This window comes from Gloeophyllum trabeum (assembly GCF_000344685.1).
Source record: "Gloeophyllum trabeum ATCC 11539 unplaced genomic scaffold GLOTRscaffold_00010, whole genome shotgun sequence".
Classification (NCBI taxonomy): domain Eukaryota; kingdom Fungi; phylum Basidiomycota; class Agaricomycetes; order Gloeophyllales; family Gloeophyllaceae; genus Gloeophyllum; species Gloeophyllum trabeum.
Genome location: NW_006920419.1, coordinates 190381 through 212983, shown reverse-complemented (window position 1 = coordinate 212983; position 22603 = coordinate 190381). Strand labels below are relative to the sequence as shown.

At 54.6% G+C, this 22603-nt stretch overlaps 6 protein-coding genes across 6 annotated transcripts; 3 read left to right on the top strand and 3 right to left on the bottom strand.

Annotated features, from left to right (window-relative positions):
• Positions 1-893: 893 nt before the first annotated feature.
• GLOTRDRAFT_139702 (uncharacterized protein) lies at positions 894-2679 on the top strand (the record flags this gene model as incomplete). Its single annotated transcript, XM_007869614.1, has 6 exons — positions 894-1033; positions 1088-1359; positions 1409-1451; positions 1506-2109; positions 2156-2578; positions 2638-2679. The coding sequence occupies 6 exons, from the start codon at positions 894-896 to the stop codon at positions 2677-2679; spliced, it is 1524 nt and encodes a 507-aa protein (XP_007867805.1).
• On the bottom strand, positions 2567-4694 carry GLOTRDRAFT_116927 (uncharacterized protein). The gene is made up of 9 exons (XM_007869613.1): positions 4397-4694; positions 4308-4341; positions 4219-4258; positions 4004-4166; positions 3740-3946; positions 3586-3677; positions 3465-3527; positions 2638-3412; positions 2567-2578 (listed from the first exon to the last, which is right to left on the bottom strand). The coding sequence occupies exons 1-8, from the start codon at positions 4554-4556 to the stop codon at positions 3026-3028; spliced, it is 1146 nt and encodes a 381-aa protein (XP_007867804.1). The 5' UTR covers positions 4557-4694; the 3' UTR covers positions 2567-2578; positions 2638-3025.
• Positions 4695-5398: 704 nt separating this feature from the next.
• Positions 5399-8642, bottom strand: GLOTRDRAFT_78464 (uncharacterized protein). The gene is made up of 13 exons (XM_007869612.1): positions 8315-8642; positions 8112-8261; positions 7737-7792; positions 7600-7677; positions 7472-7542; positions 7275-7417; positions 7149-7214; positions 6989-7086; positions 6849-6935; positions 6687-6792; positions 6191-6630; positions 5919-6135; positions 5399-5872 (listed from the first exon to the last, which is right to left on the bottom strand). Exons 1-13 carry the CDS (start codon positions 8565-8567, stop codon positions 5586-5588), a joined length of 2052 nt encoding a protein of 683 aa, XP_007867803.1. The 5' UTR covers positions 8568-8642; the 3' UTR covers positions 5399-5585.
• Positions 8643-9174: 532 nt separating this feature from the next.
• GLOTRDRAFT_63039 (alcohol oxidase) lies at positions 9175-12498 on the bottom strand. The gene is made up of 24 exons (XM_007869611.1): positions 12374-12498; positions 12301-12308; positions 12148-12247; positions 12030-12091; positions 11938-11981; positions 11800-11873; positions 11673-11742; positions 11546-11619; positions 11423-11481; positions 11329-11367; positions 11262-11273; positions 11142-11210; positions 10909-11087; positions 10711-10853; positions 10570-10648; positions 10274-10509; positions 10138-10211; positions 10013-10079; positions 9889-9963; positions 9754-9837; positions 9627-9691; positions 9500-9572; positions 9415-9441; positions 9175-9362 (listed from the first exon to the last, which is right to left on the bottom strand). The coding sequence occupies exons 1-24, from the start codon at positions 12429-12431 to the stop codon at positions 9334-9336; spliced, it is 1800 nt and encodes a 599-aa protein (XP_007867802.1). The 5' UTR covers positions 12432-12498; the 3' UTR covers positions 9175-9333.
• Positions 12499-15194: 2696 nt separating this feature from the next.
• GLOTRDRAFT_139698 (uncharacterized protein) lies at positions 15195-16991 on the top strand (the record flags this gene model as incomplete). The annotated part of the gene is made up of 14 exons (XM_007869610.1): positions 15195-15220; positions 15277-15369; positions 15422-15528; positions 15578-15610; positions 15668-15679; positions 15738-15751; positions 15807-15915; positions 15983-16125; positions 16184-16241; positions 16298-16365; positions 16418-16428; positions 16486-16660; positions 16718-16756; positions 16815-16991. The coding sequence occupies 14 exons, from the start codon at positions 15195-15197 to the stop codon at positions 16989-16991; spliced, it is 1065 nt and encodes a 354-aa protein (XP_007867801.1).
• Positions 16992-18777: 1786 nt separating this feature from the next.
• On the top strand, positions 18778-22212 carry GLOTRDRAFT_78457 (uncharacterized protein; the record flags this gene model as incomplete). The annotated part of the gene is made up of 11 exons (XM_007869609.1): positions 18778-19035; positions 19527-19862; positions 19916-20033; positions 20083-20155; positions 20208-20435; positions 20489-20573; positions 20629-20812; positions 20872-21361; positions 21418-21638; positions 21695-21785; positions 21842-22212. The coding sequence occupies 11 exons, from the start codon at positions 18778-18780 to the stop codon at positions 22047-22049; spliced, it is 2292 nt and encodes a 763-aa protein (XP_007867800.1). The 3' UTR covers positions 22050-22212.
• Between the last annotated feature and the right edge of the window lie 391 nt (positions 22213-22603).

Below are 22603 nucleotides of genomic sequence, written 5' to 3'. Positions count from 1 at the left end.
CGGCACGTATATAGTCTCGACCTCTTCAACGGTTCCTCTACCCTACACCGAGGGTTATACTGCCTATAACGTACGCGCTGAATGCGCAAGAGCGCATAGAACCTCGTGTACACAATTTCTTTAAAGTGGGGGGGTCGAGGCACTAAATGTGGCCCAGTAGAAGCCTTACTGGGATCAAAAATCACGCTGAGAGAACTGTAGCTTTTCAGACTGTCTCCTACTGTCAATGGGGAGTCCCAAAGCTCAGTAGCTCCTCCTGGTACATTATCTACAGGATAAATTACAACTACTAGGTTATAGTACTGCGAGCACAACGGGGAGTCAACAGCACGAAGTTCCTTGCCGTATATTCGGCAAGGTCCACGCACGTGGTTTACCACTGCTGCGGCGCCCCAGCTACTCGTTTGGGTAGGGTTCACTTCCAAAAGCGGGCTAAGGGGGGACTTCCCTATGCTGTATCGGAAATATGCACTAGCCTACCGATACCGACCTGAGGCGCCGCGATACATCTGCTTGCATATTAATATCCTTCCTGTTACCTCTTCTCCCAGCCAGGAATCAGTTCTGATTGATTTTAGTGAGCCTTCTACCCTACACTATTGGCCTCGTTTGTTGCCTCCAAGCTCGAAAGCAAGCACATACGTGCTTCATCCGCTAGTCACGTTGGAGGAGCGAACTGTAGCATTGCTTGATGGGTCGGGACTTCGATGTGAGCCTCTAACCGGCAAACGCGTTGTGATGCTGCACCGTCAAGCATTGCGACACTATGCTTACCCGATCGTGATTAGCCTTGCTTGTAATTTGGCGTAGGATCATTGCCCGCTATTCTTACCGCAAGCTTTTGCTTGTAGAATCGAACAGAATTGAAGCCCATATCTGCGCCTGCGTTGCCAATGGATATCCGCGAACTCATCTCCGAGCCCTTTGGGCCCTACATGGACGAGCAGTTTCTCACAGATGCGTGCAAGACGACCCCAAGCAGGATCTTGAGCTTGAAAGGCCTGATGCTCGAATGCCGAGGGAAACCTACAGGGTATGTCACTCTCATCCTCTGACCGAAAATCCACAAACCACTCCGGCTATCAAGTTTGACTGAATTGGAGCCGCTTAATATTGAGTCCCGCCCGACAGACCCCGTCCGTTTCAGAGGCGTCCTCGAAATCGGCAACCTCTCGTGGATCACGGCCGAGGGGCAAAAGCAGCTCCAGGATAGCATCCGCCGCAAATGGGGCAAGAAGAACAAGGGCACTGCGCCATGTCCGTCATTGAGTCTCATCTACAAGTCGCCGATCGCAAGAGGCGACAAAGTGCGAGTGTGGATACAAGGTTACAAGAATATGTCTGCTGGCTATCTTACATGTGGGTACAACCGGAGGCTCTAGGAAGAGATTATTCTGATGTTAACTAGCTGACCTTGTCCCAATGGGTCTCATGTTGACGACGAGAGACCGGTAAGGTGCATATCCCACCCTTCAGGCCTGTCGCTCACGCTTTCTTTTATCTAGGAACCGGCACTACGAAGTCCTCAGCATGGACATCGAGACCTACACCCGAAGCGAACTCTACCTCGACCGCTACCGCCTGCTCAATACCATGACGCATATAGCCTTGCAAGACCCCTCCGTTCCCCCTGCGAAGCGCGACATCACCTTCTTCGTCAAAGGCTACTTCCAGCACTGCGCCTACCCCGAGCACGCCAAGACGCAGCGCCTCCTCTGCAAGGCGCGCGACAAGGACCTCATCGACCCCGCGCAGGGCCTCCTCCGCCGCCCGCGCCTGCTGCGCCAGGTCCACCGCGCAGAGGTGTACGCCGCGTTTGCGGAGCACGCTGAGTGGATCCGCGACGAGCAGCGCGCGCGGCAGAAGCAGCGGCGGATCATCGATCTGGACGTGTGGAATGCGTTTATCAAGGACGCGAAGCTCCAGCGGGTCAAGGCAAGTAGGCACGGAGTGCAGTGGGGCGTACCCGCTGGGTACTATGCCAGTGACGCCGAAGAGGACCAGGAAGACGAGGAGGAAGAAGTTGAGATGGAAGTGAATCCGCCCCGGCAGCATAGCTCAAGCCCAGAAATACAACCCGAGCCTTCCGGACGAACGAAACGGAGCGCAGTAGGTTCTCCCTTCTCACCACCCGCTTGTTCACTGACGATAGCAGCCCTCCGCCCTGCCCCTCGTGAGGCCAAATGCCAGGCCCCGACTCAGCAAACCCCGCCCAAACCACGGCGACATCTACGACTCTGACTTCTCCCAGCCCTCCTCTCCAAGCTCCAGCGCCTCCGCCTCGTCCCTCTCCTCGCCCGACCCCGACATCCTCGACTCGTACCCACCCTGGGGTCTCGAGCGGGCCCGCATCGGCGCTGACCTCATCTGGACGTGCCCTCAGGGTTGCGGGTTCCAGCTCAACATGGTGGAAGAGGGCCGCATGCGCGGCCTGTTCAACACGAGCCGCCCGTCGCCGAACTACGTGAGGGGCGAGCTGGATATTGGTAAGCTACAGGCGCTGCTGGAGATGTTAGTGCACAGGCACTGGATGATACACCTCGACGAGAAGGGCTTGGAGTATGTCGAGACACCCAAGGTGAGTCTCGTCCTCGGAGCTAATCGGTTAGAATTGTACCATCCTCACGTCCGATGAAGGGGTATATCATCCGGCGGCAAGCAGGGTATACATCTTGGTGATACTCCCAAGTTTGAGGAAGCGGTCGAACAAGCGTACCGCAAACATTGCTAGCTGGAAATTCCACAACCATGTATACTACATTCTCATAGCTATGTCTAGACATCCGTAGCCTATATTATATGTATAGCCTACCGACACCTTGGTTAACTAAGGGAAGTGTTCCATATGTATGAACGAGTAGGTAAGGGGAAGGAGGGTACGGAAAGCGAGGGGAAATCCGAAAAATGCACGGAATAGGCAAATACAAATGCGATTAATAGTCGTAACGTCCGTGCGTACTTAGTTGAAAATGCAGTAGATGTTAATGTTGGTTGATAGTCCCAGTCAGATGTCGGTGGTCTAGAATCAAAGCAGAGCAAACCCGAGCACGGCGAGCAGCGCCGCGCCCACGGCGCCCGCCTTCACCTGCCGCCCCACGGCGCCGCCGTTGCTCTGGTCCGAGCCCGCGCTGCCGCTTGGCTTCGCCCCGCCGCTGCTACCCGTCGAGCTCGCGCCGGCCTTCCCAGAGCCCGACACGCTGTTAGAGCTCGAGTTCGACGGGGGCGCGACGGCGGCGATGGCGGTGACCTTGTTCCACGACGCGGCCTTGTTCGTCTGCGCGTCGCCCTGCTTGTACGGGAGGTACGAGACGGTACCGTCGGAAGCGAGCTGCACGAGCGAGGAGATGCCGGCGAAGTAGGTCGCGGAGGAGTCTTTGATGGTGGGACCTGCAAGGGCGGTCGAGGAGTTTGTCTGGGTGATGGTGTGAGCAGGAGGAAGAGGAAGAGATGGGAGGAAAAAGGACCTCTACGTTGATGACGTAGGTTGCCGAGCCGTCATCGGGGATGAACGCGAATTCTTGTTGCACCTAGCGAGATGACTGGGTGAGCCGGGGATGGTGTTCAGGTGCAGGTAAAGATACTCACGCCAGACTCCTGGAAGAACGAAGTCGCTTGGCCGTGTGTCGCGGGGAATGTGTCGCCGGAGTACGACTGCGCCTCGGGCTGGAAGTATGAGACTAGAGGCGAGGATAGTCAGCTACTCCGAACTTGAAGTGGGTAAGGAAGAAAAAACACAAACAGTGAATCACAAAAATCTGGGCACTTCCAGCAGGGACATTTGGCACATCGAGGAAGTGTACGTGGTTCTGCGCGATGGCCATGACGGGCTGGTAGTTATCTGTAGAGAACGAGGGCTTTCCGACGTCATTCCAGGTGAGGGCAGAGCTGTTCGCCGTTGTGAGGGCACCCATGTCCAAGAAGTATAACTCGCCCTTGGAAAGCGCGTCTATATGGTATTGGTTAGCACGACAGTTCCTACAGGGCTTAACTTGTTCAAACTCACAGAAGACGTTCGTATCATGGTCGAGAATGGTGACGAAGTTGGACGGGTCAAAACCGCCTGTGGTGACGGACTGAGTTGACCATGACTTTGCCCCCGCATCGTAGATGTGGACAGCAGAAGGCTGTGATTTATCGCCGTTCATGACGTAGATGGCATTGTAAAACTAAACTTGCTGTCAGACCAATCCTCGACGCAACATTCTGCCAGATGCATACCTGAGCGAGGTAGCACGTCGTATTCGAACCATCAAAGGGTCTGCAACTCAGTTAGGACTAGTCTGCTGCGCACGTCGCAAAATACCTACGGTCGGCCAGAGGTAGTTATGTCCGTCGCACTACCTGGATTCAGGAGTCAGTTCCACCGGCGTAAGTAGTGAGCAGGAACAAGGCGTACCCGACGTCCACTGGTCCTGAGTACCCGCATTCCAGTCTTTACCGTCAAGGCCAAAGACGTGCAGGTTGAAGTTGGCGTCGAACGCGAGGCATGGCGATGCACGCGCAGCCTCGGCCAGTGCAAGAAACAAAAGAGAGACGGCGGTGGGCAGGCTGAACATCGTTTTATTTTATTCTGGGATTTGCAAGAAAACAACCGACAGACAACAGACAAGAGACAAGAAAGTAGTGGTGAGAAGAGAAAGGCGTTGCGACGTTTTCCGACATATGTTCTCAGCGTTGCACTTCATTCTGCCGAGCACTTCTCATTCCGCTCTATTCTTGGCATACTATCATTTGGGTAGTTTTGCAAAATTTGCAAAACTACCGCAGCCCCTAGAGAGAGCTCTATACCAAATAAAAAAATTCAGAGACTTCTTAGGCATGTAGATATAGACTAGTAGATACCCTCTGTGAAGTTGGTTTAGGGAAATATCGAGTGGTCATGGAGAGGGAGGAAGAGGAGGGTGTTTGCAACTGCCTACAGACCGTGTGAAACCTAGATCTGGTACCCATTCCATGATTTTTTGCCGGGATTTTGTTTGGACTATACTGGTGTACCATACATTGAGCTACCTAAGCAGCCCGATTGTGGAGAGATAGAGGATGTAGCTATAGCAAACCTGTTTTGCAAAACGCCGAGAGGCGGATCGTGACAAAAACGTGATGAATCTCGCGGGGATGTCACGCGTGACAAACTTTTGCAAAACCCCCTGCACACCCCGGCATCTGTCCAGCATCCTCTACACCATGAATTAAAATACAAAAAAATCACAGTTGGGTACATAAAAGGGTGCTACACGATGCCATAAAAACGTTTTGGCGCAAGAGCTAGCGAATTGGCCGCAACACGTCGATTTACAGAGAGTTTTGCAAAACTACCCAAATGATAGTACGATGATGGAATGGCACATCCTGTCCAATTTTAGCGCGCAATCCCCTTCCGGCGGAACGCCTAAAACCTTGCAGCTCAGCGCTCGATATTACCCCGACAATATTAACATAAAGTCCGTGTATATTAGGACCTTTGAGTTCATGGAAAAGTAGGCTACAACCATCATGACAAAGTCCAACAAAACACCAACTGACGAACAAATGATCATCACAAACACGTACATCAAGAAACGACACGCACAGGGACACACACCGTCCTACGGCGGCGTCTGCGGCATCGGCGGTGGCCTCGAGAACCGCCTGCTCGCCGGGTGCGGGCTCATCAGGTCCAGCAGCCCCGCCGCAAACACTGACCTGCGCGGCCCCGGGCTCGCCGCCTCCTCGTAGCCCTCCTCGCCCTCCATCACGATCTTCATCGTCCGCGGGTTGATCCGGAACCGCTTGTCCCGCAGCGCCTGGATGATCTCCTCCTTCCGCTGCCGCCCCGACAGCAACTCCCCCATGTTCGTCTGCGCGCCGACCACCACAGCGGACGCGATGGTGCCTGGAGTAGATTAGTAGATGTACTGCAAATGTTTATAAGAACTCACCAGGCTCGTGGGCAAGTCGGAGGTTCGCCCGATCACCCCGGTGCAACAGCTGCACAATCGTCCCAAAGAACGCCAGCAGGAGCAACGCCGTCGTCAGCAGATGCACCGCGACGCTGCTCAGCCAAAGCCGCTTCTCCACCGTCTTCACCTGCAGCGTGATCGGCTCGCTGTTCGGCACGAAATACACCGTCTTCGCCACCAGCGCCAAGTACGTCCTCTGCGAACAAACACACTTCAGCATTAGCACATTTACCCACCGGACTCGGACGCACATAAACCGAATTCGTGAGTCCCACAAACCCGTTGTTCGTAAACACCCCCGTCAGGCCCTGCGCGCTCGTCGTCGCGCTCTGGAACACCGCCGCCGGCAGCGTCAGCTGCGTCGCGTTCACCCGCGCCATCGTGAACGGGTCCGGGTTGCTCAGGTTATACGCGATCCCATTGTACGCGGCACCGTTCAGCGGCGACCCCGTGATATTCCCCGCGTACGCGGTAAAGTTCCCCTGGCCCACCTTCAGTGGGGACAGTTGCGTGACGGAGGTGAGGTTCCCCGACGCGAGGTCCACAGTGACGGCCACGTTGTACAGTGAAATGGTCGGCTTGCAGAACGTGATGGACGACATCGCGCTGGGCACATAGGTGAAGTACCAGAAGAGCACGGGCCGCAGGAAGTCTGGAGTGGTGTCGCCTGGGACGTTACATGGCGCGACACCTGATTAGAGGGAAGATGTCAAGCTGGGAATGCCGATGAGATGCTGGAGAGCTCACCGAACAGGTTCTCTGCCACCCGCGAGACATCCCAAGTGTACGGGCAGCCCGGGTAGTCGGCGCTGATAGTCCACGTGTCGTTGTTCGTGTTGTGTGTCATTTGTATCTACAGTCATATACGAATGAGCCGCTAACCTGAAGAGACCCATCGTATCTGCGTACCGATTGAGCAGGCTGGCATCCGGGGTCACTCAGGACAGCCGTAGTATTCGTGTACACGGTCCCGTTGGTCGCCAGGTAGGTCGGCAACTGTACGGAGGGCAATGAGGTTGCAGTTGCCAGGGAACAATGCCCGTACACACCTGGAACGGCGCGACCGTGTAGCCATTGTGGACGAAGTGCGGGTCGCCGAGGCTGTACAAAACCGAAGCCGACGAGTAGCCCGCTGCAGTCAAGAATGCTACGTGCGACAAATCTCAGCGCCCTGCCCGAAAACATTGCAGACTATTACTGTATACATACAAGTCACGTCCCAGAACTGGTCGTCCTGGTTCAGGGCAAGCACCGCGGTATTATTCAGGATTTGATCTATACAGAGCACAATGAATCACGAGAATCCCACCGCTGGATTGCATTGCTGAGACGTACCTGGCTTTGAGAGCCACGTATCCCGGACGGTGAGGAGAGCAGCGGCTAGGGGCTGTAGCGCTAGCGACAGGATAACCATCAACGTCGCTAGCGCTACGATGTAGTGCTTATTCGCGGCAGCACGCAGCCACACGATGAAGTTGCTGTGAAACACCGCGTTGGTTGGAACCAGTGAAATGGTGAATAGCGAGACTTACTTGGTCCTGGTGTAATCTAACAACACACTCCGATGTGCAGGCGCGTCACCGTGTACAAGGTCGACGTAAGGCTACGATAGCAAGTTAATGAGGTCTGGCTGTTACATCTGGTGTCAGACTTCACCTACCTGCATTTTCTTGATTTCGACGTCTGCCCAAGCCCACATCGCGACGAGGATCATTGCAACAGCGACTGGAGGGAGAGTCTACGGATCACGGGTCTGTTGATACGCTGCATATAACCGCTATGCGAAGTGTAACTTACATATACATAGTGCATGAAGCCTGCTTGGGACGAGAAGGCGCCGCGCACCGGCCATCCTGAAGCATAATAACGTGAATCTCTGTACCTCCTGCAATGATATTGTTACAAGTCGATGCGGAATAGAGACCTTCGATATGCGAACCATATTGGTAGGCGCCGCGGACGGCACCGCCAGAACATCGCTCTCTCCAGCCAACAACAGGCCAGAATACAAATATGCGGTGCCAAACCCCTCCGAAAGGCCACCTAATGTGACCCTTCGCCTAAATGGTGCAGATCTGGTGCTCGACTGGCGGCGCTACCGTTTTCGTTCACATAGTGCGGGTTTCGAAACGCCGCATCGACTTGCAACGTGCTGGAAAAAGTAAGACGTACCGTTATTCTTGTCCGTGAAGTAGAGAACTACTTCGAGGGCGATTGCTATCGCCACCAGGTCGACCACAAAGCTCACCCAGAACCATGTCCGCAGAGGCACGGGTAACCAGGCGATGTCTTTCTTGCCCTTGCCCTTGCCGTTCCTCGACGCTGGACAGGAGTCAGCGGTGTTTCACTGCATGACGGACACCACCTGGACGTACCGGATGGCTCCGCGTCCCAAGGTTTCGCCTTCTCATCGGGCGGGTACGTCGCAAACTGCACCTTGTCCGGCTCCGGGGTATGCGACGGCTCAGAAGACGGCGACGCAGGTCTAACTGGGGTATAACTGAGCGTCGGCACCGTCCCGCTGTGACTGCTCCTCGGTCGCATGGCGCCCTGCGGCAGCACGGGCTCCGGCCTCAACGCCTGCCTCTCGTCGGCGCCCCTCCAATCCTCGCTGCTGAACGGTTCCATGAGCAGGCGTTTCTCGTCGTCCGCGTCGCCCACGGCTGTAGAACTCGAAGCAGTCTGTGCAGGTGGTGGTGGCCGGGAACGAGGTGACAGATGCATCATGATATTCGCGATGTTATGTAACTGTGAAGGGGCGCCCGAAGTGCTAATTGTCCTACTGAAACTTGGCTGGTCGGCGTCCTCGGATCAGCTCCTGTGGGGGTGCCGCCTATCGACTCGAGCTCGTCGGGTGGGCGTCGACGTCGACGACGACGACGGAGAAGGCGATGAAATAGACGCGTTGCATGGTGCCCAAAGATATCTCCGGGACCTTTGGCAGGAGGGGAATACAGGGGAATACATAGCTTCGGCTTGATTGCCGCTTTTGGTAATCATACTTTCCCTCGGCCTGGACTCGGAATGGACGCCTCTCGCACCTCTCTATTTACCAGAATGCTCATCGGAATATCGACTGACTTTCCTGATGACTGAAGGAATGGAACTCCTTCGTATGCTCTACATAGCTCGTAAATGAAAGAAGGTGGTTTAGTTGCCACACCTCATGCCTCATTTTAGACTCGTGCAGACGGGCTGTGCATTCCCAGCACTGGCTGTACTTCTCGAACATTTCCTGTCATTGAGCTTCGTAAGGTATATCGTGAAATCTAAGCAGAGAAATCCAAAGATGAAGATATATCATGAGTTCTATTCCTGACATAAAAACCAAATCCTCGCAGCCATCCACCCACGAGTATTCATGTTCCGCAGCGTGTGCAAGTCGCAGACGACCTTATGCACGGCCCTTGATGATGTCGGCGGCTAGAAGGATCATTGAGCCAACATCTCCGTGGACCGAAGCTGAGCGTCATACCTTGCTCTCCAATGGCGTAGACGGTGGCTACGGACATCACCTGCCAAGTCAGCGACCACCCCGCATGTTCTCCCTACGGACTTACCCTGGGTATGCGACGCGAAGTGCAAGGGTATGACGGAGATATCGGCCACCCGTATATTACTGGTGCCGTATACCTGCAGAGTATCTTCAGACCCTCACATCCCTCCGCTGTTATATAGAGAACGCACCTTCAGCTTGGGGTCCACGACGCCTCCGTGGACCTTCGGCAGCATCGAGCATGCGCCCGCGGTATCTGATAATCACGCTGAGGAATCAGCTCTCTTTATCAGATTACAGGGCGCGAAGGAAACCCACGGTATGTCGTCGACATGTTCGCCTTGATCCAGTCCCCAATCTGCTTGTCAGTCTGCACTTCGGGTCCGGGATTCACTTCCTGGACTGCCGAGGCCTGTGAATAGGGTCGAGATTTGAGTTACGGCTGATACTCACCGACCAAGCTCTTGAACGGCTCCGTCTTGGGCAGATCCCTGGCGAACTTGACCGCTTCGATGAAGGTCTCGAGATCTAAATGTCCTTAGTTGAAGGGTCCTGCGATCGCTCTGCTACTACTCACCGATGTCTTCCTCGAAGTAGTGGGGGTCAAATTCTGGGTCCTCGGCGGGATCCCTTGACTTCGAGTGCTATGGAGCTCACGCGTGAATTCCAACTCCTTGTAACCAAGTCAAAGCGAGTACTCACAATCGTCCCTCTTGAGAAGAAGTGATTCATCAACGACAGCATCGTGATATATTTCTTCCCCTCCTTCGGAGGGTCTACACATCAAATTAGCCTCTCCTCTCTCGCCCATGCGAAACGTGAATGAACTTCAACTCACTCGGCCTCGATAAGAACCCAGGGAAGTGGATCATCTCGCACCCGGGTGACTGCCTCTCGAGGCGCTCGAGCTGGATCCGGTACTGCGCGAGTAGCCCGAGCGGATACTTGTCCTCGTTCTTCAGGATCTTCTCCCGCGCCTTCTTGTGGATCTCCTCAGCGCGCTTGGACAGCATCTGAAGCGGCACGAAGCAGAAGCCGACCATGCCCATCGTGAACAGGCCCTGCGCGGCTTTGCTGTGCGGAGATGCGGATCAGGGCGTTCATGAGACAGACCAGTGCGTGTGGACGACGTACTGCAACTCAAGGTGCTCGGCTGCGATCTTGGGGTCCCGGAGGACGTCGAGCGTCTCAAAGGACACGTCGTCGCGCAGCTCTGGAGAAAAAGAAGCATAAGTTGAACAAAGTAAGACAGGCTCATACGATTCCGGGACGCACCCCATGTCGTCCCGATAAAGCAGTGCTCCTGCACATTCTCCCCCACGCCCGGTAGGTCCAGGACCAACGGGATCCCAAGCTGTTTCAGCAGCTTGGGGTTGCCCATCCCGGAGAGCTCCAGTAGCTGAGGGGTCTTGAGACCTCTGTGAGGGCTGTAAGTACAGTAATCGAGGAGACTACAAGTCCGACAATACGTGCCCGGCGGCTACGATCACCTCCTTCTTGGGGTGCACGTAGTAGTTCTGTCCGTTCACAGAGAACTCGACGCCGGAAGCAGTGACTAGCCCGTCCTTGTCCTTCTCCGTCACGAGCCTGTTCACGCGGGCTTCAACGAGGACGAGGAAGTTCTTCCTGTCTTTGTTCGGGAGGAAGAATGCCTGTGTTGATATATTCCCATGAGCAGTCATTTTTGGTGGATGTGGAGAGCGTACCGTCGTGGCGTAGCTACGAGTAGAAGTCTTCGGGTCCACGGTGTTTGTCCCGAAGAACACACCGCGACACTAGCTGGTATGTCAGTACAGAACGAGCGCGTCGCGGGTAAGGTCTCTTACATCTCCATCAAGCTAAATCACGGGCTCAGTATGGACTCAGTGTCGGCTTTCGTACATGTTAACTCACGGGTTTTGGTGCAAGGGGTATGCCGCGGTTGATCAAAGTCTGATAGAGATTGCATTCATTGCAAAGTCGACAGCTGTTCTGGTCGACGACCTACCTGTTGGACATCCAACTCAGCCGCACTAATCTTGGCGGGGAACGCCGTCAATAGCGGGCCTTTACGAGTATTCAGCGCATTGTATGTACGTACGTCTGAGAGCGCTCAAACAAATAAACGCACCATCCGTCCCGTTGCGCCAGCCCTCTACTTTCAGACCGTGCTTGGTGATGACCTCCTCTGAAGGGTAGACGCACCTGCCATGTTGCAGATTAGTGAGATGTGGCGAGAGGAGGGAGCAGGTGTTTACTTTTCCGTCCGATGAGAGTATTTCTGGTAGTTCTCCCAGTTCCAGCCGGGGTTGCCCAAACGAGCCCAGTCTTGTCATGCCCGTCAGTGTAAGGTGGTCCAGAGTAGCATAGTCTGAGGTGCCATACCGTCAATCTCGTCTGCAGGAGGCTTCGTCCAACACATGAAGTTGATGCCGGAGCTCCCACCGAGACCTTTGCCTCTGCATACCAGCATATTCTGTTAGGATACGTGTGTTAACCCCGGGCAAGAAGGAAGTGTCTTACCGAGCCCACGGGTATTCGGTCCCATTGGCGTATTTCTGGGGAGCCTAGGGTACTTTCAGCGCTGCCGCTCTTCATACGCTACCGGGACTTACGGTTTTGAAGCTCCAATCATAGTCGGGGTTATCGAACTGGGCAGCGTAGGAAGCTGGTCGGACTTATCGGGGATCATCAGTTGATGCACAACACGCGGTCTTTTTGGGATGGACTGACGGAGTAGAGGATCGTTTATATTGGCCTTTCCAGCTTCCAGGACGAGCACGTGCACGTTCGGGTCCTCCGTAAGTCTTGCAGCAATACATAATCCCGAGGTCTGCCATACATGTGAGTCCACTCTGCGGGGGGTACATCTCCAACTGTGCTTACACCTCCGCCTACACAAGCGGATCGACCAATTGTAAGGCATCTGGTGTTACTCTGAATTTTCCGGCCTACTTACCTACGACGATATAATCGAAAGTCCGTCCAGTGACATCCTGAAGTTGTGCGATCGGCATTGTTACTTCGAGTATGTACGAGAGCGCAGCACTGAGAACGGGCTACGGATCAGAGGTCCATATGAATTGCTGCCGACTTTATACGGGATGCCATTGCGACTGCTAGAAAGTAACAACCGTAGCCGAAGCAACGAGGCGGGGGGTGGGGGAGGAGGAAGAACCCTGATTCGAATCTTCGAGTTCTCGACGAATTTCTGTTCCGAGGTGCGCATGGGCGCTAAGTACGTATGAGGCAGGTCCGACGCCCATGCCAAATGAAGCAAGGTCGGCATATCGATGTCACCAGGGTCTGGACAGAACAAAGAGCGCTTGGCGCAGAAAATCGTGCACTTGAGCTTCTGGCGTCGCCCATGGCATCGGGAACGGCGGGAAGGAGGTCACGCGGTCGCGACGACCTGAAAGATGCATAGCAGGACGGTGCCAATTCAATTAGGGATCTTGGCAGGACGCTGTTGTGCATTGCTTGGCTACCTCTTCTACATCCCTATAGTTAATCGCAATCAATCTGTATGCATCTGAATCATGTATATGTTACCTGGATCAGTGGTTAGAAGGCTGCACGAAAACACCTGAGATAGTTCAGAGCCCGTTCACCTCGTTTTCGGATGTTCGTTTGGTGTTCGCACATTTCACTACAGTAATATCCAGCAAGCGCAATGGTCGCTTGAAACTGACAGCCTGGGTGGAAAGGACCGGAAGTATATCTTCTCTCTTAAACTATTCCTCCGGTCCTAGTAGTGGGGAAGCGGTGCTTCCCCGCGAATGATTGGGACGACATCTAAGTATTGGCGGCCTGTCATAAGCAATGAGCATGTACTGTAGATTGGGCACTAGTCGAAGTACTGTACTATTAGTATTGGTAGTAGTATCGATTGTCCTGACTTGCAGGCTCGAAATTGAATAGAGTGCAGTCAGTATGTCATAGTTGCGCGCGGTTTTCCCCGGCAGGTCTCCGTCGGCTGTTCTCACGAACTTGAAGCCTTCCGGCCTTGGTGTCGGTGCTGTTACCGACTCCAAAGATCAAGCATGTGTATTTCACCCCGGCAGCAGATATCACTGGATAGAATACCGACTCTCCTGCGCTGTGAGCTGCTCTCCGTCCTCTAGTTTTGCGGTTCAGAAGAGGCTCTAGACAAATAAGGTCAAGTTCTATCGATCGCGTCTTGTGTCGTGGGGATTAAGCCAATTTTGCTTGAAGTTCCTGACATGGATATGCATGTACATATACATACGACAGCATACGACAGCGTTGGATCACCGTCATAACGATCGGTTATTTCAGGGTAACTAAGCTTCATTTTTCAGGGGCTTTGACCCCTTGAATCAATCTTGAATAATCGTGAGAAGATTAACATCGTGTTTTTCGGAGATCGTCCTGCCCTGCTCAGGTCGACCAAAGACCACCCGAAGACCTGTGGCCGAAATCAGGCATGTAGACAGTGGAGGTCGCCACACAGCGGAGAACATCATCTTGGATCAAAGGAAGAATTTCCGCCACTCTGCATTGTGCCACGGCTTCGCAACGAGCCGGAGAAAACTACGAAAGCCATAGGAGAGTCACTATGCTACCGTTGCCGAGCAGGACCAGGTCGACTTTAGGAAATCGAGCACAGCAATGCGGGCTTGCACTCGGGGTCCTGACACCGCGTGATGGAAAGGAGTGACATCCACCTCTAACTATCGAGTTTCTCCTATGCTAATGCTTGTTGACTTCTATGTGCTCTCTAAGTACACTTCTATTAGGTCTGAGAGTATGGAGAGAGCCTATATACATAGTCTGGTACAGTATATGTGTAATTAGCACCCTTCTCCTTTGTATGAATTGTGCAATACTACTCCAAGGTCTGCCTATGACATAAGTGACAACTCTGCTTCATTGTTTAAGATCTAGACAAACCATGTAGTCCGGTTCATAGCTCGTATACACTCATCATGGAATCGTAGGAGTGGTTGCGTTACAGGATTGATGTGACTTTCTAACATGCATCCCGACTCGGAAGGTAACAAGGTACATTGGTGAAGTATCCTGTGCCTCAAAGGCTCCAACAAGAATTCCGGTGGAAGAAAGTGCTATTCAAAGCAATGTATTGCACTTTATAGCAGGTTGGATATCTAACATCAGTGGACTATATGTTGGTATCAGAAGCCAGCCGGTGAATTAAGTACATGTCCTAGGCTACTACTAAATCCGAGTGTGACCAGTCTCATCTCCTGGCAACTTGTATCATCAATGTAGAGAAACATTGAACTTGTCACCATTGAAGCTGCTACTTAGTTGAAGCTTCACTACGGCTGGAACGAACAATGCCTCCCACTTGGGCCTCGTTGACTTCAGTACCACCCAAGTATGGCAGTAGACACTATATATGGTAGACGTCTAGCTACTGGAAATGTGACCACAGGTCACAGAACCACGCCACAGAGACCCCAGCGCCACAATCCGAACTCGCGACGCTCAAAGTCGACCTGGTCCTGCTCGGCAACGGTACTATGCACTACTATAGGGTCACGCTGCTGTCACCATGGATCGACCGATCTACCGCGATTCTTTTCTTCCCATCTCCCTTTGCGAGATCTGGCATCATCGCAAATACTTGCATCCATGGTGCCGAAGATGGTATTCCACACCGCGAATTTTCTCATTCAAGTACGGATACCAACGTTGTGAGATATATAACAATGACCCTAGGGATCCTCGCGTGCAGCGCATTCTCCTCGCCAGGTCCAGTCCCCGCCAGTTCCTCGCCCTGACGAGAGTCCGCCATGGCCGCCAGCCCAGCCACAGTAGCGTGCGTCGTGTCCGTATTATGAGTTAATTATTCTTACGCCCAGCTTTCCTACATAGTCATGGCCCCGCCATCATCGGTCTATTCTTCAATATTCTCCTGTATGGTATCATGATCACGCAGACATTCCTATACTTCAAGGCTTTCCAGAAGTAAGTGGACTCACGTCAACAATTCCGGTCAGATAGCTCACCTAGCAAACAGCGATAAAGCGTGGATGAAGTGCTATGTAGTGTTCCTGTTCGTGGCCGATACCGTCAACACCATATTCGATTGCATATGGATGTACCAGTCGGTGATCATCCATTTCGGTAAGCCAGTCGAAGATAGATTCTACCCTAGTGCTAATCAGCGGTACAGGCGACCTCGATTTCCTGTCAAAAGCAAACTGGGGTACGTGATGCATGCTTCACAGGAACAAACGCGCCCACTCACCAACGCTTAATCCAGTCTTCGCCGCAGGTACGAATCATTTGTTATGCAAGTCAATCCTTATTGATCGCTGCCTTCTCTATACCAGACCCCGCAATGACAGTACGTTACTCTGCATATTAGCAATGTCCATCCTCTGCTCACTTTCACCTTTCAGGGTATCATTGCTTGCCTCGTACAATTCTTCTTCGCATGGAGAATAAAGATCTTGACGGGGAGCTGGCTGCTGGTCGTGGCGGTCGTGGTAGCTGCATTGGGCGGTGGGCGTAAGTGGGCTCACTTGCCTACCTAACTGTACTCGAGTATAATTCTGATCATTTCGCCTCGGCTTAGTGGGAGGTGTAGGCACGGCCATAGCAGTCGGCATTATCCCTCAGTTCGCCAAGTTCCAGGAATTCCAGGCCATCGTGATCGTCTGGCTGATCTCAAATGCAGTGTGCGACGTTCTCATAACGACGGCGCTCACGTGGCACTTGGTATGTACGCCTTGTCTTAAACGTTCGGACGGGCGATGACCTTGTCCGCTTTTGCTAGAGGAGACATAAAACGGGATTCCCTGCGACAGACGACATCGTGAACAAGATCATCCGGCGTACGTGTTGCGCTGGCTTCATGACCCTGCCCTTTGATATATGTCCTTTTGTGCAGTTACCGTACAGACGGGCATGATCACGGCTTTAGTCGCGACTCTTGATGTCGCTTTCTTCGTGGGCAGTGTACGTATCCCTCAACCTCACGCACACCTCCTTTGCTGACCTCGTACCTCAGACATCCGGATTGTCCGTATTAACTCAGTACCACAATTCCTACGAGTGACTTACCGTTCTTACCTTTAGACATCTGGCATTCAACTTCCCGCTCTCGAAGCTGTATACCAACTCGCTCATGTCAACACTGAACTCTCGGACGGGCTGGAAGTACAACCGCACGACGGAGCCGAGCGGCGGTGACCCCGAAGCGGCGACGGGGCACCACCTCTCAGGCCACAGGGAGGCTTCACGCACACGGAAGGTACGGTATACTCCCATTACTATCTTCATCCGCTGATCGCCTGCGTCCCCTCTAAAGCCGGGCGTGCTCAACCTATCGCAAGGCCGGTCACCAGAGGTACGTCCCCACACAGTGCCATTGGCCACTTGCAATCCCCTGACGAGTTCTTCCCTAGGTCTTCGTGCACGTGGAGTCGCATCAGATGGTCGACCTCGACAATAAAGAAAACGGCGCGCTGTACCCGGATGCGGAAGACGACGGCATGCGCTCGGCGTTCGCGCAGTCCAAGGGCACGCTGTCGAACACGTCGTCGGACCACGATATCGGGCGGGGCCGCGGGCGTACGCGCTAACTGTCGGGCGTGGTAGATATGTGATTAGTATGTTATACTTTCGCCCCATGCATGGATAGACGGGTGTGCCTCCGATGTATATTAGAACCTTCGTAATGGGCCAGAGCTGTGAAAGTCTTCTATGATCGACTATCTGCGAATTCAGGGAAGGGTTATATCGTACTAAGCCGCGGGCTAACCATCGACATTTTATCTTTGTGACTCCCGAGCACGTTTCGTTCACCGCGCATCCTGCAAATTCCTTGTTTGCGTCGTGGATTGAATGCTACAAGCAATCAAACTTCGCCATCAGGGGTTTGCATACCATAACCCTAGCATCACAAACAAAGAAGAGCTTGTGATCCCGATTCGCTCAAACGTCGGCGCCTTTGACACCACACCAGATCTCGAGTTGATATATCGCTACCAAAAACGCCTCTCACAGTATCGACTATTTCATGATCACTCTCAGCGAAGATCCTGATGTGCAGACGGCATATCCCCATTGAACAAGATCACTCGACCTTACTAGCAAAGGTACTTCATAGGACAGAGAAGACATCCGATAGGACCACGAAGGCCGCTTCAGCTTGCTGCAGTGATCTATTAGTTCAGGCCGGATCCTAGAATTGGTCGAACAGATTGGCAGGGAGGCACGGCCGACCGACCGATGCATTGAAGACCTGCGAACAGCGGAAGCAAGACTACAAGCGACGCACGAGTGTCTCGGTAGATACCGTCTGGCTCCATAGGCTCGCGTTTTTATCTGTCAGAGGGAACGCTGCTCTGGCAGCCGTCAAACGAGACTCTACGTCCGATGTTGCACGATACGACCAGACAAATGGGGCTTATACCCCGAGATCAGGTGCGCCCCCTCTGCGTATCATAATCAGAGACGGCGATGATCATCCTCACCCTGCTTCTGCCTAAACGCCTCTAACACCGCCCGCACCGGCACCGTCTTCCAGTCACGCGCCGCCGTAGCCCACCTGCGCGGCTCGACAGGCACGGCGGGACGTGTAGGTGCAAATGCCCGACGCTCGCGTATGGCCCATAGTATGGCGTGGGCGCACGCCGAAGACGAATCCCAGAGTCCGGAGCTTTGCGGCGCACTGTTCCTGGAACTGGTAAACGTCTTTCATGAGGGCGTCGAAGGCGATTAGGCGTGAGCCATTTTGCAATATACTAGATGACACTACGCCTTTCCTGTGCGCAATGTAGATTACACTACTATTGAGTCGCCAAACGAAGAAGCGAGAGCATACATCGCCGTGTATTCAAGTTCATGTGAATGGTCCGCCCTGATATACGGAGTGAGGCCCTCTCCTGCCTTCCGGTCCGTCTTGAACGCAGCGCGGCACTCGATGAACAATTTCTTGAGCTCAGAGTCCTTAAATTTTTGCGTGAGCGTCTCCAGGCTATCAAGTCTGCGCTTCCAGACATGGCGGGGGGGGGGGGTTACAGAGTTGGAAAGCGCAGGACAGGCTGTGTCACTGGTACCTATCCGTTGAAGAGCGTCCGAGGCGGTTCAGCGAAGGCCGCCGTACTACTAGCATACTGGGTACTGCGGGCAAATACCAAGCAGTGAAAAATCAGGCAGCTTGCATAGTCGACGTTGAAACGCTCTTGTCGTCGACTCCTCGTCGTCGTAGTAAAGCACGACGTCCCCAGTAAAGGATACATGGGAATCCGACCCCCACATTTCCCACCCTTTACCATTGTGGCGGGGGGATTTCACATGCTAATGCCAGGGCTTGAAGTACGGCCGTCCCTCTCCTCGCATCCATTCTAATTGCCAAGTACGAGTATGGTTGAACTCGCACTGCGTCTGCGAGCACTATCGCCCAAGTCGCGGACGCCGGTGCTCGCGCTGCTGGTGTCGCTCCTCGTCCTGCGATCGCGTGTGGTGGACGTACCGGCGTCAGTCCTCGCAAAGCTGACCGAGTCAGCGCGCAGAAAGAAGGTGACGCCGGAAGATGTTGAAGATGCGCTGCAAAGAGTGTACGTCGACGAACCCGACGGTAGCAAGACGCTGCTCGTCCCGTACGGCGATAAAGTAAACAAGGTGTGTTCCCTTACACTGCGTGTAGTGACCGATGTATCGCCGGAGAGCACGCCAGGAACATATCCTGGTTGAACGGACAACGTCGTAGGATGATAGAAGATCGGGTGGAGGGTATATCAAGCCGGATCCTGGAATAGTGGGCCATTATCCCAAAAGTTCAGACCCTGGAGACCTCCGGTCGGTTTGGGGATGTCCTTACCTATTCCTGACGTTTTGCTGGTATACGCTCCGCCGGATATGCTCTGCATCCTTGCTAGATTATGTCCCAGGTATGGAACATAGGCCTGCAAGCACCCTGGCCTCCAACATTTATGGGAGATTTAATTGACATTCATTCTCCATATGTCTTTCCCTGTCCCGCTAAAAAGCGGTCAAGGAACGTTCTCTCCCAGACTCTGCAGGAAAAAACAGTGTGGTGGCGGGACATCTGTCATTGCCCGTAAATATATATTTTCGTTTGCCGCTCATGCACCAGCTGTACCCCCAAACAGATCAACATCAAGCCGACGCCCCCCTCCGTACTCTCTTCATCCGCCAAGTCCTTCCCCCTCCTCTCCTCGTCCCACCGCCCGACCCTCTCCCGCTCCTTCCTCCGCCAGCTCGCCGCCATCCTGCGCATCGCCTTCCCCTCCATAACGTGCCGCGAGTCCTTCATCCTCGTCCTCCACTCCTTCTTCCTCATTCTACGCACGGTGCTGAGCGTCGGCGTCGCGAAGCTCGACGGGCGCATCGTCAGGGACCTGGTGAGTGCGAACGGGAAGGGGTTCGCGAAGGGCCTCGGGCTGTGGTTCCTCCTCGCCATCCCGAGCACGTACACCAACTCGATGGTAAGCACTATCTGATACTAGGTGACCGTTTCACGTACTTAATGACAGCGTAGATCCGTCACCTCCAGTCGAGCCTGTCGCTCCGCATGCGCACCCGCCTGACGCGCTACACGCACGACCTCTACCTCTCCTCCTTCCCGTACCTCCGCTACTACCGCGTGGGCTTAGAAGGTAATCCCCGCGTGTTTTCTAGCCTACGCTATCTGACATGCGATGCCAGGCGGCCTCGAAGGCGTAGACCAATACATCACGGCCGACATTGCCGCCTTTTCCGACTCGCTCTCCACGCTCTAGTGCGCACGCTCCTTTGCCCTTTCCATAACCACACCTAACCACAGCCTACAGCGGCAACCTCATCAAGCCCACCACCGACCTCGTCCTGTTCACCCTGTCCCTCTCCCGCTCGCTCGGCCCGTCGGGCACCGTCCTCTTGTTCGTCAACTACTATGTCACTGCGAGCATCCTGCGCGCGGTGACGCCTGCGTTCGGGCGGCTCGCCGAGGTCGAGCGGCGGCTGGAGGGCGAGTTCCGCGCGGGCGTGGGCAGGGTGGGGAGGGAGGCCGAGGAGATCGCGTGAGTCGTGTGAGTGTTCGTCGGCGCTTGCTCACAGCTTCACTGGCGTGTAGGTTCTACGACGGCGGGAAGAGGGAGCACGATATCCTCTGGCGCGCGTACCTGCGGCTCATCAAGCACGTGAACTCCATCTTCAAGGTATTTCTCATTCGTCCTGTGCTGGGTAGACGAGCAGGCCTTACCGTGTGCGTAGATTCGCATCGCATACGAGTGGACGGAGGACTACGTGATCAAGTACCTCTGGTCGGCGGCGGGGTACGGTCTGATATCGATCCCCGTCCTCATGAACCGCACCCGTTCGCTCGGTGTGCAGGCCGGCCCGCCCCAGGAGAGCGACTCGGACAGCCCGGACGACGCAGTGGCGAACCGCACTGAGAGTGAGTGACGCCTGGGTGAGAACGAAATAAAATATCTGAAACCCATCACTCCACCGCAGACTACATCTCTTCGCGCCGCCTGCTGCTCTCGCTCGCGGACGCGGGCGGGCGGCTGATGTACGCGTACAAGGACCTGCTCGAGCTCTCGGGGCTCACGACGCGCCTCTACACGCTCCTCTCAACGCTGCACGCGCTCCCCGCGCTTCCCTCCATCTCCTCATCCTCAGACGAGATAACCCTCGAGCACGTCGACGTCGGGGTGCCACCGCTCAACTTCGCCATCGCCGACCCCGACGCGGCTGAGAATATGTACGACTATGACATGACTCTGGGCGCGAGCATCAACCCGCCGCTTGTGCGGGACCTGACGATCACGCTGCGCACGGGCGAGCACCTGATGATCACGGGGAGCAACGGCGTGGGCAAGACAGCCATCGCGCGTGTGCTGGCGGGGCTGTGGGCACCGCAGGCAGGCGTCGTGCGCCGGCCGGACGAGGTGCTCGTCGTGCCGCAGCGCGCGTACATGGTCGCGGGGAGCCTGCTCGACCAGTGCGTGCCTTCTTCCTTTCTCTCTGCGCTGTCACTGACAGGGCCCCGTTACGCAGGATCATCTACCCGCACTCGTACGCGCAGTTCGCGCGGTCGGGCAGGACGGAGGAGGAGCTGATGGGGATCCTCGAGGCCGTGCACCTCGCGTACCTGCCCGCGCGCGAGGGCGGGTGGAGGACGAGGAAGGAGTGGCGAGATGTGCTCAGCGGCGGGGAGAAGCAGCGCATGGGGATGGCGCGGGTGTTCTACCACAGGCCGAAGTTCGCCGTGCTCGACGGTGAGGAGTCCTTCCGAGGTGCCGGATGTGTTTCTATGCTGACTGCATTGTTGTAGAGTGCACGAGCGCGGTGTCGAGCGACGTCGAGGGCCGGATGTACGAGCATGCCAAGAGCCTCGGAATCACGTTGATCACGATCTCGCTGCGGTGAGCCGTGTCGTCCGGATTGACTACCGTCCACCCGCTGATACGTATTTGTTCAGGCCGTCGTTAATCCGATATCACACACAGCTATTGACCCTGCCTGGGGACGGGACTGGTAGAGCGGTGCTTACGCGCGTAGGTACCGCCGAGGAGCGAATGGGCATTGACCGCGAGATTATCAACCTCGAGAGCAAGCTCGGGGAGGTGGAGAACTGGCAGAGGCGGCTGGAGGAGCTGAACGACCAGTTAGGCATCCAGAAACATTGATCTCGGTGAGATGCGTGAGACTGATCTTTTGAATGTGCCATATGTCCTCGTTGAAACGCAGGACGTGATACACACGTCATAAGACACTTGCTCGTTTACTATGTTCCACTTGAGAGGCGCAGGTCCAAGCCTACATAGTACCCACAGTCTAGCGTATGTACTCATGCCCAGGCTTTGCCTTTGATCTTGTGTTATCGCCCCATTCCAGACTCCAGTGGGAATGCCCTTGGGAGTCTGGGATGGAAGCGGGATGGCTAGCATCGACTTTCTCGCTCCTGGCCGCAGGCGATGCCAGTGGGGAGGACGAAGATGAACCCGAAGAACCGCTCCGTCCAACAGCATCTCGGTCGCGCCCCCATAAGGCGGCATATGACTGGCCCAATTTATGGGAACTCGCAGCCTGAGGGAGATCCCACGTACAGTACCTCACCCACTAACCCAATGTATGGCAAAGTGCACTGTGGTGCCATATAATGTACGGCAACTTACAGCGAGGTTCATAATTATGCGGAATCGCCGCAACTTTTCTTCTGCGCTCCTGGTGCAATTCCATG